At 37.5% G+C, this 17185-nt stretch overlaps 1 protein-coding gene across 1 annotated transcript; it reads left to right on the plus strand.

The window, feature by feature from the left end:
- The first annotated feature begins 13960 nt into the window (after window positions 1-13960).
- Window positions 13961-17185, plus strand: LOC116172270. The gene is made up of 2 exons (XM_031489448.1): window positions 13961-16603; window positions 16775-17185. Exons 1-2 carry the CDS (start codon window positions 14141-14143, stop codon window positions 17144-17146), a joined length of 2835 nt encoding a protein of 944 aa, XP_031345308.1. The 5' UTR covers window positions 13961-14140; the 3' UTR covers window positions 17147-17185.

Genomic DNA, 17185 nt, shown 5'->3' on the forward strand with positions numbered 1-17185 from the left:
GAATTCTGACACTGTCAGTTATTCAGTGATATCTCAGTTATTTTCAAAGATTTTTTAAAAATTTCAAATGATTTTTTAGTCACAAAAAGAGACAACTTTACCCCCATTTAACCTGCACTGTATTACTCATCGTTACGGAGATCCCGTTAGGGGGCCACGAATTTGAACCACCCATTACATGAAAATTATTTGCTCAAAAAATACAAATAACGTGATCCGTTACATATATGTATCTCCTTTCTCTTTTTACCTTGGGCTCAAGATTACAAAGAACACCAGAGGCCCATTGTGCCTACCCCCTTTCTTCGCAACTGAGTTCAGAGCCCGTTCCTCTCAATGAAGGATAGGACCCTGTTTAGCCTAAGTTGCTTCACCCTCCTCGGTTCCAGGTATCTGTCTCCAAGGAGTTGATATCTGTCCCTGATCAAAGCGTCACAGTGACAGACCACATGCTCGGTAGTTTCATCTGCCTCGCCACAGAACCTGCACGTTGACTCCTCCGCGAGCCCAATGTTATGCAGGTGATAGTTGACCATCCAGTGTCCCGTCAGGACACCAGTGATCTTCCTAAGCTGGCTTCTATTCAGTTTTAGAAGCTTAGAAGACCCCGATTTGCCAAGGGGCCCTGTTAGAAAGGCCTTGGACTGTCGGAGTCCGGTTACTTGTTGCCACTGAGCCTGGAATTGACTGGTCAACCAATCTTTAATCCTGGCCCTAACAACGGAGGGAGCAATCCCTAGGGTAGGCTCGGGCCCGACGAAGACCCCACCACTGCCTTCGCGAGCCAACTCGTCCGCCCTTTCGTTGCCCCCTATTCCGCAGTGCGCTGGCACCCAAATCAAGCTTACCCTATTAGACTCACCTAATCTATCTAGGGTTCGCCTGCAATCAAGCGCCGTAGCTGATCGGAACCTGTCTACCGACAGGGCCCTCAACGCCGCCTGACTATCACTGCATATGTATATATGCTTGTTACGGTAACCTCTACGGAGGTTTTCCTGTGCACAGGTCATGATGGCTAACATCTCTGCCTGAAACACGGTGCTATGCTGACCAAGGGAGACGCTGACGCTGGCTCTCGGTCGATCACCATATATACCCATGCCCGTTCCCCTTTCTGTTTGGGACCCGTCTGTAAACCACACGAGCCCCTCGGGTTTGAGGAACGGGCAATCCGAGTTCAGCCACTGCTCCCTATCCGGGAGATTTTTTTGTTCTTTTTCTTTGGGTGGTGATGGATTCTTCCCACCATCGAATTATTCACTTCTATCGATTGACTATGCATCACGATTAAGCTGTTATCTTCTTCTTGTCGATTGGCTTGGTATATTTTGATTTTGATAAATTTTCTTGAAGAAAGTCACTGGATATTTTAATTCTTCAGTCGAGGTTCTGTTCAATACCATTAGGATTATTCAGACGGGTTTTCGTTGTTTCCATAAATGCTTCACAACCCTCTTCAATTTCTTCTACTCTTACATATATTTTTTTGAATCTTCACTTTTACTACGCTCTTCTCTATTTTTCGTTGCTCTTCATGCCCTCATTTTTGGAGACCGATTGCGCTCTTATCCAAGGAGGTTATAAAAATCGATTTCATCAAAAGGGGAAAGTGTACTATCTTTGTCCAAAGTAGCGTGTTGGAATTGTCATGAAAAGGGCACCTCGCAGAAAGTTGTAAAAAGTCAATACGTTTACATTGCTTTAGCTGCGGAACTAAGAATGTAACTACACGAAATTGTTAGCTGTGTACGTGTATACGGGAAACGGAGAGGAGGTCGCTGATTCCAACGTAAAAACATTTAAAGATTTTATTGCTAATACTTGAAATACTTAACGGAGCCCAATTAACATAAAATAAGAAAAACAGCGGAGAAAAGAAAATGAAATAATAAAAAATGGTGTACTACATTATGTTAACTTTGCCTCTTTTTTCAGGTAAGGGCACCAGTTATGACGTGATGGAACACTCAACTTCTTTATCTTCCTGGCAGCCTGGTGTAAGTTACCTGGTATATACAAAGCACGTGCATGTGATCTTTTAACTAAATTTAAGAGTAATTTTGAGATCCATAGTCTATTTCAGTTCTTATTGTGTACTTTTTTAAGTTACACTTTACCAGTTGCTATCTGTTAAACGTACTTTACACTATAGGCACAGAAAGTTATTTCAATAGAGTAAAATGTCAAAACGGCAGTCCATAAAAGAAACAATGTGCCGTTAAGGTTTATCGTGCGTAGTCATATTTCGATAACTTGGGCCACTATAGCATAATATTGTGTACGTTTGCACTAAACTTGAATATTCTGTTAGTGAAGTATTTGCATATTTTGGATTGGGTATAATGAAGTGATCAAGGTGTTCTTGAAAGAAGTTAGTAAACCTAGGCCGTCTTTAATTAAATTAACTAATTCCACCTCTCATCTTTAATTAAATAAGTTTACACTAACAACCGAATGTGCTTAGCCTCCTTGATTCTAAGGATGCTAATTAAAATAATTGAGATTTTTGTGAAAGTAGATCATCTTATTATATTGTTGCTTTTCGAGGACTTCGTCTGTGCCTTTGTTCGTCTTCTTTTTAGATTAAATCCCATACTTAATTCAGTGTTTTATAAATTACTATCGCTAACAACTGTTGAACATATTATTTCTATATAGATTTAGATATATTGAATGCAAACTTCTGATTCTCTTTGGTTTGGTTTGTGCGTTCAATTAATTTAATGCTAAAATCGTGAAGTTGGCCCCCTAGATTTGTTTTTTCAATATCTTTTTTTTAGAGAAATGTGCACACGAAAAATCGAAGTGTGTCTACATGTGCAATTAATGCACCAACGAAGGAAGTACATCGCGTTCCATTAATTTAATGTTGGGGGGTTAAAATCGTGAAGTTGCCCCCCCCCCAAATTTGTTTTTTCAATATCTTTTTTTAGGGAAATGTGCACACAAAAAACCAAAGTACCTGTGCAATCAATGTGCAAACGAAGGAAGTACATGACGTTTCATTATTTTGAAGTTGGGGGGCTAACTTCACGCGTGTGATGTGTCAAGTGACAACACTGTTACGTCTGATATACAGTTTCTGGTCCATTTAATTTTATTTCAAAATGCTTACAGTCAGATATGTTTTCCTTATTATTACAAATGACAATATTAATGGAAATATTAGAGGCCACTCTCCAACACGTTGAAAATATAGGCCCGTTGGTTGGTTATCAAAGCTTGTATATTATGGTTTGTTAATATTGTAATCATGATATTATTAAACGATAACTATGTTATTATGAGCATTGTTTATTATGACGTAGAATACACTGCTACATCAAGTATACAATCACAGTCATATTTCGATAAACTTCATTTATATTGGACTTGATGAAATTTGTTTTTGGTTTGGAATTCAACGAAATTTAAATTTAATAATGACTGTGGGACACACCCTGTCCTATTCACTATTCTCTTCCGGGGTCATGGTTACTCCTGCCTCTCCAGCTACTCTTTAAGGTCAAATGGTTCAATATGGGGAAGGGCAAATGTAGGCAAATTGTCAAACTGCACACCCATGCAATTTACGTCCGTGAAGTTGGCACCGCCCATTGTTCATATTACTATTATTTGTATGCACATCGTTTGTTTATCGTTTGTTTACGTTTGTTTAACTATTTTCATCGTTTGTTTGCATTTCTGTATGTCTTTTTTCCAAATGGGCGAACTAACTTCACGGTGGCTGGCCCAAAATCATAATGTTGCTAAGTCGTTTATTTATCGTCTGTGAGCGTGTAAACTTTATTGTCATTATATTATTTTTCATCGCGATATGCATCTTTTAAAAAAATGTTAAATGAACAATTAACTTTGCGGTGGTGCGGTTAAAATTCGCTTATGAACCACTCTACAATAATTGTAGCAGTAACATACATGCAGTGATTAGGTAAACGTAAAAGGCTCTAATAAATTAGTCACTGTTCTTCAAACAATTCTCTAATTTTCATATTAAAATGCACGATGGTGCTTAGAACCGCCTACCGTTTTAATATTAGTTGAGACAGAGCTGGATCGAGTGTTCTAAAAAACCGCTCGAGCGACGAGCGTTCTAATCTCGGTTCTAATTGTCTCAAAAATGCTCGCAAGCATCGAGCTGTTTTGCAAAGCGAAACCGCTTGCGAGTTCCGAGCACTGCTAAAAGTGCTCGAGTGGTTTATCGCGAAGGCTTGGGAAAAGTGCTCGTGAGCGGAAAAAAACGCTCAAGAGTCCAAGAAGCGCTCGGAAACGGAAGCGGCGCTTAATCCTTCAGAGCTTGAGGACGGTTAAAAGCGCTCACGAGCGAAGGAAAATGCTCATGAGCACGAGCACCGAGCACTTTAAGTAAACGCTCGAATATCGAGCACCAAGCGGCCGCTCCGAAAAGTGCTCGAGGGCGTTTCATTCGTACCAAAAGTGAACTATTATAAGTCGGAAGATAAGTCCAGAAACAGGCCATTTTATAACGTATACTGCGTACTGAAACAAGTACCCAGCATATTTATCGAGAGTACTGCACACTATTTCCGAGGGCAACTCCAAAGAATTATAGTAAATATTGAAAAACGCATTAAATTAGATGTAAGAATGTGGTACAATATTGACAATAGTAGCATTTCCATTGTAGATAACTTCATTGGTCACAATTCAAACACTGCCCAATTAAGTATTTCAATTATGTCAATCAACTGAACACGTACAACTGGCTTATAGTGTTTCATAGATAACTCGATCCATTCTAAAAATACCATAACCCGTCCGGCAAATATGTCAAGATATATCTCTGTCTCAACTAATATTAAAACGGTAGGCAGTTCTAAGTACCATCATACATTTTAATATGAAAATTAGAGAATTGTTTGAAGAACAGTGACTGATTTATTAGCGCCTTTTACGTTTACCTAACCACTGCATGTATGTTACTGCTACAATAAATTGTGGTTCATAAGCGAGTTTTAGCCCCAGCACTGTTAAGTTAATTTGTTCATTTAACATTTTTTAAAAAGATGCATATTGCGATGAAAAATAATATAATGACAGTAAAGTTTACGCGCTCACAGACGAAATGACACAGCTTACTTACTATAGCAGGTAAGTAAGCTGTGGAAATGACCTGCAACATATGATTTTGGGTCAGACGCACCGTGAAGTCAGTTCGCCCATTTGGAATTTTTAAAAAAGACATACGGAAATGTAAACAAATGATGAAAATAGTTAAACAAACGTAAACAAACGATAAACAAACGATGTTGCCATCAGGATAAAAACTACCTAAGAAAGTACTATACTGCATTCATTATAAGAAGGTAGTAGATGGCGCTGTGTTTGAAGATAAACACACACAGAAAAAATATAAAACGGGACTAAATTATTGTAAAGTAGAAATATTCAGCACTGCGAACAGAAATAAATCTTTGACAATAAAAACTAATGACACCTCGGCAGTTTAGTTGCCAACATAAACTACCACCTTACAAAATTCACCAGTCGTTTTATGTTTCATTGTAATACTGACTCGTGTTTTAACCAATCACGCTGAAGGTCAAAGCTTCCCTATGCTTTCTACCGCTACCTTCTTAAAATGAATACAGTATAGCATTGTCTAAATATCACGTTACTTTAGACTTTTAGATCTCTTTAGCTACTAAAATAGCTATAGTTATTAGTAGTTAACGTAATGTAAATTGAGCCTTAAACAAAATAAGTCGTAAAAGAACATCGTTACAGCAAGATAATAAACACCTTCGTACCCCAGTCATTATAAAATGCAGAAAATTAACAAAGATCCAACGTAAACAACTGTGACGGTAATTACACAACCGAACTAATAATGATGAAAATTAATACCGGAACCTTTTTTACGGTCTCATAAGGCAAGCATTTACACGGTAGCGAAACGACCTATAAACTAGGGACGTTTATGAAGGTATTAAATAATTTAAAAATTTCCTTGGAAAAAAGTTGGGTTCCCACTGATATTTATGTATCTATAAAGCGTTTGTACCAGATAACCGGTATCCGCTACAATTTAATTACGGCCCTTTAAGCACATAATAAATAAAAAGGAGATGTAATCTAAGCCCGAAAATCACATTTATATTTTATTAGTAAAGGAAATGGAGTATGTGTATTAAAGCGGTCCGGGCGCCAGTGTGAATTCTCATCGTGCTTTGCACTCCACTAACTTCAACTTCTAGTACAAATAAAAATTCTCCCCCGAGAAAAAGTATTTCCATATACCAGAAAATTTGCCTTTGAAATATGACCGTAAAAAATACATGTCAAATTTTAAATGGTGGCCGGTGTAAAACGATTCAAATAGAAGGGACGGATTCGAAAGTGATCATTTCCACCACATTCGTATTGGAATAGTATCTATTTATGTAAATGTGAAAATGGAAACGTTTCATTAATTAAAATTCTCTCTCGATTTGATCCACTGTTTCCTTTGATTTGAGCTCGAAGAATTTTGGGCGCGCAAGGTCGACTACGCCTCGAAGACGCACGCCTTGCAAAAGGTCGTTAAGGAAAAAATCAAAAATCACCACGTTAATATAACAAGCTCAAGGATGGCGCCCAGATGTCGCCGACCCCACATCATGTAGCCCCGTTCCTAAAGTTGTTAGTTACACGGCCCCTGTACGCACATGTACACTCCTTGTCTTTCACAAGCGTTCTTCTACGGGCCCGCATTTGCGGTTCGCCGGCCAGCCAGCTAACCAAAGTGAGATCAAAAGCTACCTTTTTATAAATAAATTGCAAAAATCTGCTAAAAAACAGACTTTGTGTTTAGAACTAATTTGATTTTTGAATGAGTTGTCATTTTGTAGAAACTGTCATTATCAAATGGACTGTTTGATGGAGGGTTGTAAAAAAAGCAAGCACAATGGTGTGAATGTAACTGCAAACTGTGTTGTAGTTGGACCCCACTACCGATTTAAATTATTTGCGGTGTTTTTAGATAGTGGGCATTATGAAGTATACAGGGTGGTTTAATTAGAGGGCTGTTTATTCCAAAACTTAATAGCCGGGGAATAGTTGTCACTGCCAGTATGACGGGCACTCATGGAGCATCGTGAGAAACGCAAATTCGGAGATCTTGAAATCTGGTGGGTTTTGATGCGTTACGCGTAATTAGTTGGGAGTAAGTGCAAGGTATGGACTAATGATTAAATATGGCTGCGTTAACCTAACCGCTGTTTGTAGGCGGTCTTTGTAAAAATTGAAAAAGTAGGGACGAAGTAAAGTGGGTCTGATCTGGTTTAGGAGCATTCTTCAGTAAGCTGTAGAGCGGGAAGCCACGTTTTTGGCTCGCGGGTAATTGCTAAAGAGTACAGTTCGTAAGCGGTGACAGATATACGGGCGGTCACGAAAATAATACCGTTAAAAGGGATTCCACCGAGTGACAAGAAAATCAGGATGGAATTTCGTAAAATTTTGTTCAAGCCCAAGGAAAGAGAATCCAACGCGGAATTTCTACAGTAAAAAAAGAGTGTATTCAATTAAACCCGTTGTAAACAGTTAATACATTTCAAAATAACTTTGTCATTTCGATTACCAAACATGGAGCATTCCTTTGGATTTTACCTCCACGCTACGAGCTAGTAGTTAACGTCAGCAAATTTGGGGTCCCCGAATCCTAAATGGAGGGTGATCTTGTCTTCCAAAGTTGGGTGATTCAATGGGTAGTTCAGGAATACATAAATAAGGTAGTGTAAAATTTTATTTTATTCAATACGGACTGTGTCCAAAAAATATATAATATATTGCTGTGTATCCCTAGGCCAGAAAGACCGTACACAAAACACCAAAACAAAAACCCTTTCTAGCTCTTTCCCTTTACTTATTAAAACGGCACAAAACTTCTCCCCAGCACAGAGGAGAGATTCGACTCTGCTCTCAGTTAACCTGTTAACTTCTAACAGATAGTGGGTCAAACCAAATACCTTAAACTCCAAACTGAACTGCAAATTTTTGACTAATTAAAATGGTCCTTGGGCGAGCATCCAATAAAAATAACAGGTAAATTAGGAAGGACGTCGTTGTGAATGAAACACACGGAAATTAATGTGAAAATTACAAAAGTGCGATTTAATCCTAACACACAAAAGGAAAATGGTACAAAAACACAAACAATTGTTACAAATAGACTAAAATTATGACTTAACTTACATTACTTGTCCGGGAATTGTAATATCCAATCAAAAAGGTATCCGTGCACAGTACCAAAACAATTTTCAATGAACACACTTTACCCTAACGACCGGGTAATCGCAGCATGTTCTCTTCTGATAGACAAGGACGTTCCAATAAAAAAAACTCAACTTCAAACTAAGTCAGGTTGACAACACACTTATGGGGGCGCCGACAAACATCTCTCCTTGCAGCACTTTAGATGGCCAAAACTTCAAACTTTAAAACGTAGAACAAATAATTACCCGAAAATTCAGCTTCCGGCTTCACAAACGAAACTTCTTCAAACTTCAAACTCACATTAGACGAAACTTTCAATGCTGGCTGTGGCTTCAAAACAAATAATCATTGATCGAACTCGCAAGAAGCGAAATAAATTCTTCAACGAAATTTAACTCGGTGCTGCAAGTAGCAAAAAGCCGAATTCAAATTCTTCAACGGTACTGCCTAGACTCTGGCTAAAAGCTGATTTAAATTTTCAATGAAACTTAGTTCATCGTTGACTGTGGCTAAAAGCGACGTTTTTTCTGTTGACGTCCTATTTAAGGCTAAAACCTTTCTTCCTAAAATCAAAATTAGAACAACCAGTCATACCCAGTTGACAACAATGACTATCCCTTCAACGTACGTTATTATACCAAAAAATAGAGGTAGAAAATAATTTTTATAAATCAATTTCTTATCAGACATTAAGAAATAAATTCGAACTTAAATTCTATGAAAAATAAAATGTCATCTCTCTTAACTACACATAAAACGCGATAAATCACATCAACCTGTCAATTAAATTAAGCATTTACATTTGATAACGGATAAAGACCAAACAAAATTCCCAGAAATTTCTACGTTAAATAAAATGTAAACAAAAACAACCTTGACCGCTGTCTCGTATGAATATAATCTCCGTGCCGTTACATAGACCAACGACAAATTAATAACATTTACTTACAAATGTTAATTACACAAAAAGGAGACCGCCTTTGTTCATCTTAATTAAATTTCATCCTGCCATACGAAATAAACACAACAATATACGTAAGGAAATTGGAATTGTGCAGTTTCACATTTGATTTTTACTGTATGGGTTATGTTTTTCTTTACTAGGAGCTCTATGGTTCAAATTTCGAAGAATTGTGTACTAAGTTGGCATTGCGCAGCCTGCGTATACACACACCTAATTTTTGGAATATGCGATATATTTGCCTTTACTATATGCGATATGTTGGGCTTTACTAGAAGCATCTGATAAAGTTTCAACAAAATACAGGGTGGGCCATTAGTGTGTGGGTGGAAGATTATGGGTTTATTAATGCGCATATTTAAAATTCATTGTGGGGGAATGTTGAAGGACCCTTAAGACTACAACCTAAAAATATTTTCAACGAAATTGCAATTGTTATACAGGGTGATTTATATCATAGTCGCAGTTTTTAAATGGAACCCCCTGTATATTATTACATATTTCTATTCCTTGGTCCATTTTAGTGTGACTTTTTGTATTACACATGATATCTAAAATGAATCGTTTAGCCGCAATTCGTCGTTTTTTCAAAAGTAGATGTCCAATAAAAATTGAATATCGCAGTTTATCATAAAACCTAGAAGGCCGTGACTTTGCAGTGGTACTAAACATGAAATATATTAACATACACCGAACGGCTAAAGTTAAACTTCTTTTGGGTTGAAAGAAATCACTCCGTCAATTTTCAAAATTTCAATGAAAGGTAACTTGATTTTTTTAAATGGAACTACCCATTTTTTTTATTGCATGAAATGTAGGAAAACACTTGGGGGACATAAACCGTCCATGGCATCAAACAGGAAGCAAAAGCCATGGACAACCGCAGCAGAGCATTGAAGAGGTTTAGGCAAAACCCACACAAACCTGAATCAAAGAAAGTGCTAAGGGAGACCAGAGAGGAGAGAAACAGAGCCTTGGAATTACAGAAAATCAAGGAATTCGCCGAGTTTGCAGAGAACATCGCCAAGATTAATCCAAAGGAGAGGAATGCACAAATGTATAAGCACACCAAGGGAAGCGGAAGAAGAAAACGAGGGGGAACCAAAAAATGTGTACCAATGACAGCATTATAGAAGCTCCAGAAGGAGCAACAAGAAGAACAGGTCCAGCTAACGGATGAGAGCGATTACTGGCAACTACCGCCAACCCCCACGATGGAAGAAATGGAGGAGATATTAGGAAGACTGAAAAAGGGGGAAATGCCAGGGCAGGGTAGGGCCTAGGCCGAATTGCTACAATACGCATCAGAATGGCTAATAAAGGATCTTCACGAATTAATTCAGGAGCGGACCGGGAACTTGATCGCCAAAGAATGGCAGCGGACAGTGTAGGTCCCCATCCCAAAAGTCCTTCCTGGCTCATAGTTTGCGTACGTGATGTGTAATTTCGAATTTTCTTCTAACAACAAAAAACAGGAATTATTTTCGTCATGAATTGCTGTTACTAATTTGCCAAGGTAGCTACACTAATTTAATTTTATATTGTTTAGCTTTAGTCTGAATGTATTTAATGCAATCTTGGCACATTAAACGGTTTGTATACTGCTAATAATAGAGAAGAATACAAGCATGACACAAAACATATGCTATGCATGTTGAAAAAAATGCAAAGATACTTTTGGAGTTCACTTTCCTTCAATATTAGTCACTTCTGAACAATATTTTTAATTACGCTTTGTGAAACTGTCCTGCAACTTTGTCTTTTATAGACATCCGGTAGTCGACAAATGCCAATTAAAACTTTTATGTAACGATGCCAACCAATATTGAAAATGTGCTGCATAAAATATCTAGTCTAGTGAAATTGAAAATAGCATACGGAAGTTATACAATGAGGTAGATAGTTATACAAATACATGTAATGTGCACATTATGTTTGTTTTTTGGACTAAATATTACTCTATTTTTATTTACAAACCAAGATATTCTTTGATTGTAATTAGAAAACGCTTAATAGCGTTTTAGAGTTCGGATTCCTTGTTTGTAATATCTTCAAATAACAAATTTTGCGTAGCCGTTCCCATTGTGTTGGGTAAAAATACCGAAATTTGATCACGCTCTGTATCGTTGGCACGGATGGCGTATTGGTGAGTAGGGTTAAAACTGAGTGCCGAACGTGGATTTTACAAGGGGAAAATAGAAGGTCTCGACGATACATGGATGAAATGAGAAACAATTATGAATTCGATGAGCCTCATCCGTAGAAGTTTTAGTCTATTATTTACGTAAAGTGCGAGTTCCGTTGGCATCGTTTTTGCTTTTTCTATCATACATGGTCCACACTGTATATAAAAATGAAATACTTTATGGAAACCTAACTTTTTCTGTAATTAACCTAAGAAGATACTTGAGCGCTTGCCAAATCATTATTGTAATTTAGGGCTACTACACATATACAGATTTAATCTTTATGCTTGGTTTTACTACACGAATACTACATGTATACACATTTAGTTTATATGCTCAGTTTTACTACTCATACCAAAGATGAAAGAACGATTTTTAGAATGGTAGTATACGCTTATTTTCGATACGGATCAAGATTTTTTACTGATTAGTGCTCTGCGTATTGGTTACATAACTATAAACGAAATTAGAATTATAGTTCCCAGAAAAGGAACAAAATCTACTTGAAATATCAGTATCGGACGCGAAAAACTATAAAATCTGAAACTGCGTGGCGTGAAAGGGACGATTAACATGTACATTTGTATTCCCAAAAGTGCTTCTAATAAAAATAGAATCATCATAGTTAATTAGTATATAATATGTACGTCGTACCGCGTTGAGGTATCGTTTAAACCCTTGTATATTTTGAAACTTCTGTGTATGGTGCGTTTCCCCCTAGTTTACTCATACATACATACTAAACCTTGTAAATAAAATTATGTTAGAAGCAAAATTAAATTAATTAACGCAAGAGAGGTACTTTGCGAAAGTTGCTTAAATCTGAAGTGGAAAACCCAATGCCATCGAGTTATCAAAAATTGTCTAAATTATTTATCTAAACGTATTTCCGCGAATGACATCCTGATATCTTTTCGAGATAACGTTATTTTCATCGGATTCCTGGTTACAACGTCTCTGTTATTTAGGTTCTTTTACTTATATCGCAATCCGAAACCCATTTATTAATGCGGTACGTAAGTTTGAATTAATTTGATTGTACTCTGATGTTGGTATTGTAGTCTTTTATATGTATCTTTTGTGTACGTAACGAGCATTGGGGTGGTGGTATTAAAGAAGTACCGTTGTTCTGCATGAAATACCAACATCATTTTCGAATTGAAGTTTGTTATCGGTATCGGTTAGCTGACCTAATACATGGTTCCTAAGATCGAAGAACTGCTACTCAAATGATTATCTAAAATACAGGAGCTTCAAACTTGCAGGCAACCTGTAAAGTGCCCTTGTGTGTGTGCTACGTGTGCGGCGACGCGAGTAACGAAACATCGGCTCCGTCACGCAGTGAAGTTTTACGGAATTTAATAGTGTAACATTGTGTAAAAATTGGTGAAAAGTGTACAGAGGGTCCATACCAAAGGCAGGCAGCTCTACCTACAATTATAAGGTTAGTAAATAGGAAATAAGCGCAATAAACTTAATTAAAGGACGGCGAAAGTGAATAAACTGCTCGAGCGATTGTGCATGTGCAGTGCTGGCGCTATCGCCTCCGAGGGGTCGACCCGGGCGATAAGCGCGCGTAATCGTCGTTAGAGACAAATACAGAAGATTGTACATCCTTTATCTAGTGAGAAGGTAAAACCAGAACTTTATCAAGGGACTAAAACGGGTGCGAATATTTACGTATAGGTAAAAGCGGATAAACTAAAAAGACTCAAAGGTTAAAGGGAGGGCACAAGTAGATAACTACAGTAGGTAAACAAATAAAGTGGAGCCCTGGTGAAAGCGCAGTCAAAACTCGAGTGCAGGGTAAAGACGAAACGATTAGCAACAAAGAGACAGGTTAGTGCGGGACGTAAGAAATACAGGAGAAGCGTAGAGCGTGAAGAATTTAAAATGCCGTTGCCGCGAACGCCAACGAAATACGATAACGAAGATTCGTCAACAGACGAGGGCAAAAGAAAGCGGTCGAAGGATGAAGAAGAAGGGAGTGAGGATTCATCAATAAGTAGGAAAGAAACCAGTTCCCCAGATAAAAAGAAAATCCACAGATCACCAGAAAAAATGGAACAAAAGGAAAATGCAAAAATTGACCAAATTCTAGGCATACTGCAAAATCTGTCAATAGAGGTAAACCAAATCCGTACAGATCAACGAGAATACAACAAGGAGTTAAAGAAGTTAAAGGAGGAAAATGAGATGATAAGGAAGGAAAACAACAGCATTAAAAAGGAATTCAAAGAGATGAAAGAACAGTTAGACGAGACCAACAAGAGACTAGAACGACTTGAAAGAGAGAGGAGGAGAAATAACGTTGTAGTATCAGGATTAGAACTAGATAACGATCCATCGTCCCTAAAAGAAGACATAGGAAACTTCATACAACAAGAATTGGGAGTGGGGGTGAACATTAAAACAGCCTTTAAAATAGGACCAAAACTTTGTTTAATACAACTAGAGACCTTTGAGGATAAAATAAAGATATTGCAAAATAAGATGAAGCTAAGAAATATGGGAGAGGAGAAGGTATTCATAAATAACGACCTAACAAGAAAAGAAAGAGACATAGACAATCAAATCAACAATCATAGCAAATCAGGAAAAGAGCGGAAGAAGAAAGGAAACTAGGAAAAACTGTCAAAATTGGATACCAGAAGATCACCATAGAAGGAAGGGAATGGAGGTGGAATAGAAGAAAGAATGCAGTAGAGGAAGTGGCAAGTAATGGAAATCCAGTAGGCAACCCAAAAAACTGATTAAGAGATGGACTGGACACGAGATGACGAAAACCGCAACGAAAATGGACATGCACAAAAGAAATAGCAAAAGTAAGCACAGTAGAGAGAAGGGTGGAACAACTTTAAGAATAGGCACTTGGAACATTAGAAGCTTGAACGGCAAAGAGCACGAACTGGTAGAAGAATTTGAAAACGCAAAACTAGATTTCTTAGCAATTACAGAAACAAAGAAGAAAGGCCAAGGAATAATACAGCTCGAAAGAGGACACACACTACTATACAGTGGAGTAAAACCGGAAGTAAGAGCAGCAGAAGGAGTGGGCTGTATAATAAGAAAAGAACATGTAAAATGTTTGAAGAAATGGGAATTTATATCAGGGAAGGTTCTAAAAGTGGAACTACAACAAAACCAACAAAACACAATCACCCTGGTTATAACCTACGGCCCTAGCGAGGACGAAATAGCTAGCAAAAAAGACAAATTCTGGGAAGATTTGACAGCAATCACAGAAAGTATAAGCGGCAGATTAATAATACTAGGAGATTTTAACGGACGAGTCGGAAAAAGGAAAAATGAGGGAGCAGACGTAATCGGAAACCAAGGGGAAGATCATAAAAACAATAACGGAGTGAGATTAATAAACTTTTGTGTAGACAACAACCTAATAATAACAAACACATTCTACAAACACAAAGAGATACACAAGTTTACGAGAGAAGTTGAGAGCAGAAACGAAAAATCCATAATAGATTATATTCTTATTAATAGAGAATACAGAAAAGAAATTATAGACGTCAAAGTAAAAAGGGGACCAGAAATTTACAGCGACCACTACTTAGTAGTTGCAAAGAGTCGTTTAGATACAGAAATGCAAACAAATTGCGTGGAAAAAACACACCTGACAAAAGTTAACGAAGCCATTAGGACATATAAATTACAAGAACCGGAAATATTTATTAAATTTACAGAAGAAATAGAAAAAAAGGCAGAAAAAGATTCAGCACAATGGGAAACCATGAATTTGGAGCAACTATGGCTACTCTTCAAAGAAAGCGTAATATCAACAGCGAAAGAAACGTGTGGTGTAATAGGCATAAATAAAAACAAAAAACAAACGAAATGGTGGAATCAAGAATTAAAAGAACAAGTAAAAATCAAGAAAGAAAAATGGAAACTATACCTAAGTATGAAATCGGAAGCCAGCTACCAAGTATACAAGCAACAGCGAATAAAAGTAAAAGCAATGGTACTACAATCCAAACAGCAAACATGGGAAGAGTTCGGAAGAAAAATAGAGACAGATAGCAAAACAAACCAAAAACTATTTTATAAAGTGCTAAAAAACTTAAGGAAAGATAAACACCACACATTGAAGTACGTGAAAGCAAAAGATGACAGTGTATTAACAGAAGAGAAAGCAATCATAGAAAGATGGAAGGAATACTTTGAAGAACTGCTCAACCTAGACACACAAGCCAATTTTCTAACCGAGGAAGAAATCAGCTATACAGAAAGCGAAGAGGACAGTAATATACAAATGGAAGAACTGAGGAAAACGATAAAGTATATAAAAAAAGGGAAATCAGCTGGCCACGACAAGATAAATGCAGAGATGCTGAAAAACCTAGGGGCGCGAGGGACAGAAATGCTAACAAAAATCTTCAACAAGGCATGGACTACGGGAAAAGTACCAGAAGACTGGAAGTTGGGAATAATAATACCGTTATTCAAGAAGGGCGACAGTAGAGACTGCAGTAATTATAGGGGCATTACAATACTAAGTGTGGTATCAAAGGTATATGAACACATAATGGAGGCAAGACTAAGAACCCAAATAGAAGAGCAGCTGGCAGACACTCAGAGTGGCTTCAGGAAAGGAAGGAGCGTACAGGATCATATCTTCAGCATCAAACAAATGATAGAGAAAAGCAAAATGCAAAATTCTGAAATTTACATGGCCTTTCTGGACCTTGAAAAAGCATTCGATAGAGTACCGCGAAGCGTAATATGGAAAAGTCTAACGCAAAGGAAGGTGAGTGCAAAGTTAATAGAAGGAATAAAGGGGTTATACGAAAATAACAAAAGTTATGTGAGGAAGAATAATAGACAATCGACAACATTTGAAATAAGCGAAGGTTTAAGGCAAGGAGGGGTCCTGAGCCCAATACTGTTTCTACTGATAATGGACGATATCATCAAAGCAACAGCAACCAGAACCAAAAAGGTGCATATCGGTACCAACAAGCTAATACCCGTGAACGTGTCAGAATGTGCCTTTGCGGACGACGTAATGATTTGTGCAGCAAAGGAGAAGGACCTGCAAGATAACCTACGGATATGGGAAGAAGAATTAACAAAGAGAAACATGATAATAAACACGAATAAAACAAAAGTAATGGTGATAAGTAAGGAGAACAAGAACACTAACATAGTAATAAATCAAAACAAGATAGAACAAGTCGAAGCATTCAAGTATTTAGGGGTATTGATAGACAGAGAGGGAAATATGGAAATGGAAATTAACGAGAGAATTGGTAAGGCAACAAGATTATACCACAGCCTAAACACGGCGTTTATAGGCAGAAAGGAAATTAGTACAAAAACAAAAATGACAGTATACAAAACGGTATTTAGACCAATCCTAACATACGGAAGTGAGAGCTGGGTGCTGACGAATACTATGAAAAGTAAAATACAGGCCACCGACATGAAATACTTAAGAAGAGTTAAAGGAATCACCAGAATGGACAGAATAAGAAATGAGGCGGTGCGAGAAGAACTGGAAATTGAGTCAATTATTGACATGACAGAGAAACAAAAACTGAAGTGGTTTGGGCATATATGCAGAATGGACAACGACAGACAAGTTAAAAGGATATGGGAATCAGGCGTGCAAAAGAAAAGAACAAGAGGACGACCCAAAAAAACGTGGAACGATGAAGTGGCCGCAATACTGAAAAGAAAAGGAAGAACGTGGGCAGAAGCGAGAAAACTGGCAAGAGATAAGAAACAATGGACAAAATTTGTACACGAAATTGAAATGTAAATTAAAATTATGTACCTTACACCTTAGGGTAAAAGGTTT

The sequence above is a fragment of the Photinus pyralis genome, unplaced genomic scaffold (genome assembly GCF_008802855.1).
Source record: "Photinus pyralis isolate 1611_PpyrPB1 unplaced genomic scaffold, Ppyr1.3 Ppyr1.4_LG5, whole genome shotgun sequence".
Lineage (NCBI taxonomy): Eukaryota > Metazoa > Arthropoda > Insecta > Coleoptera > Lampyridae > Photinus > Photinus pyralis.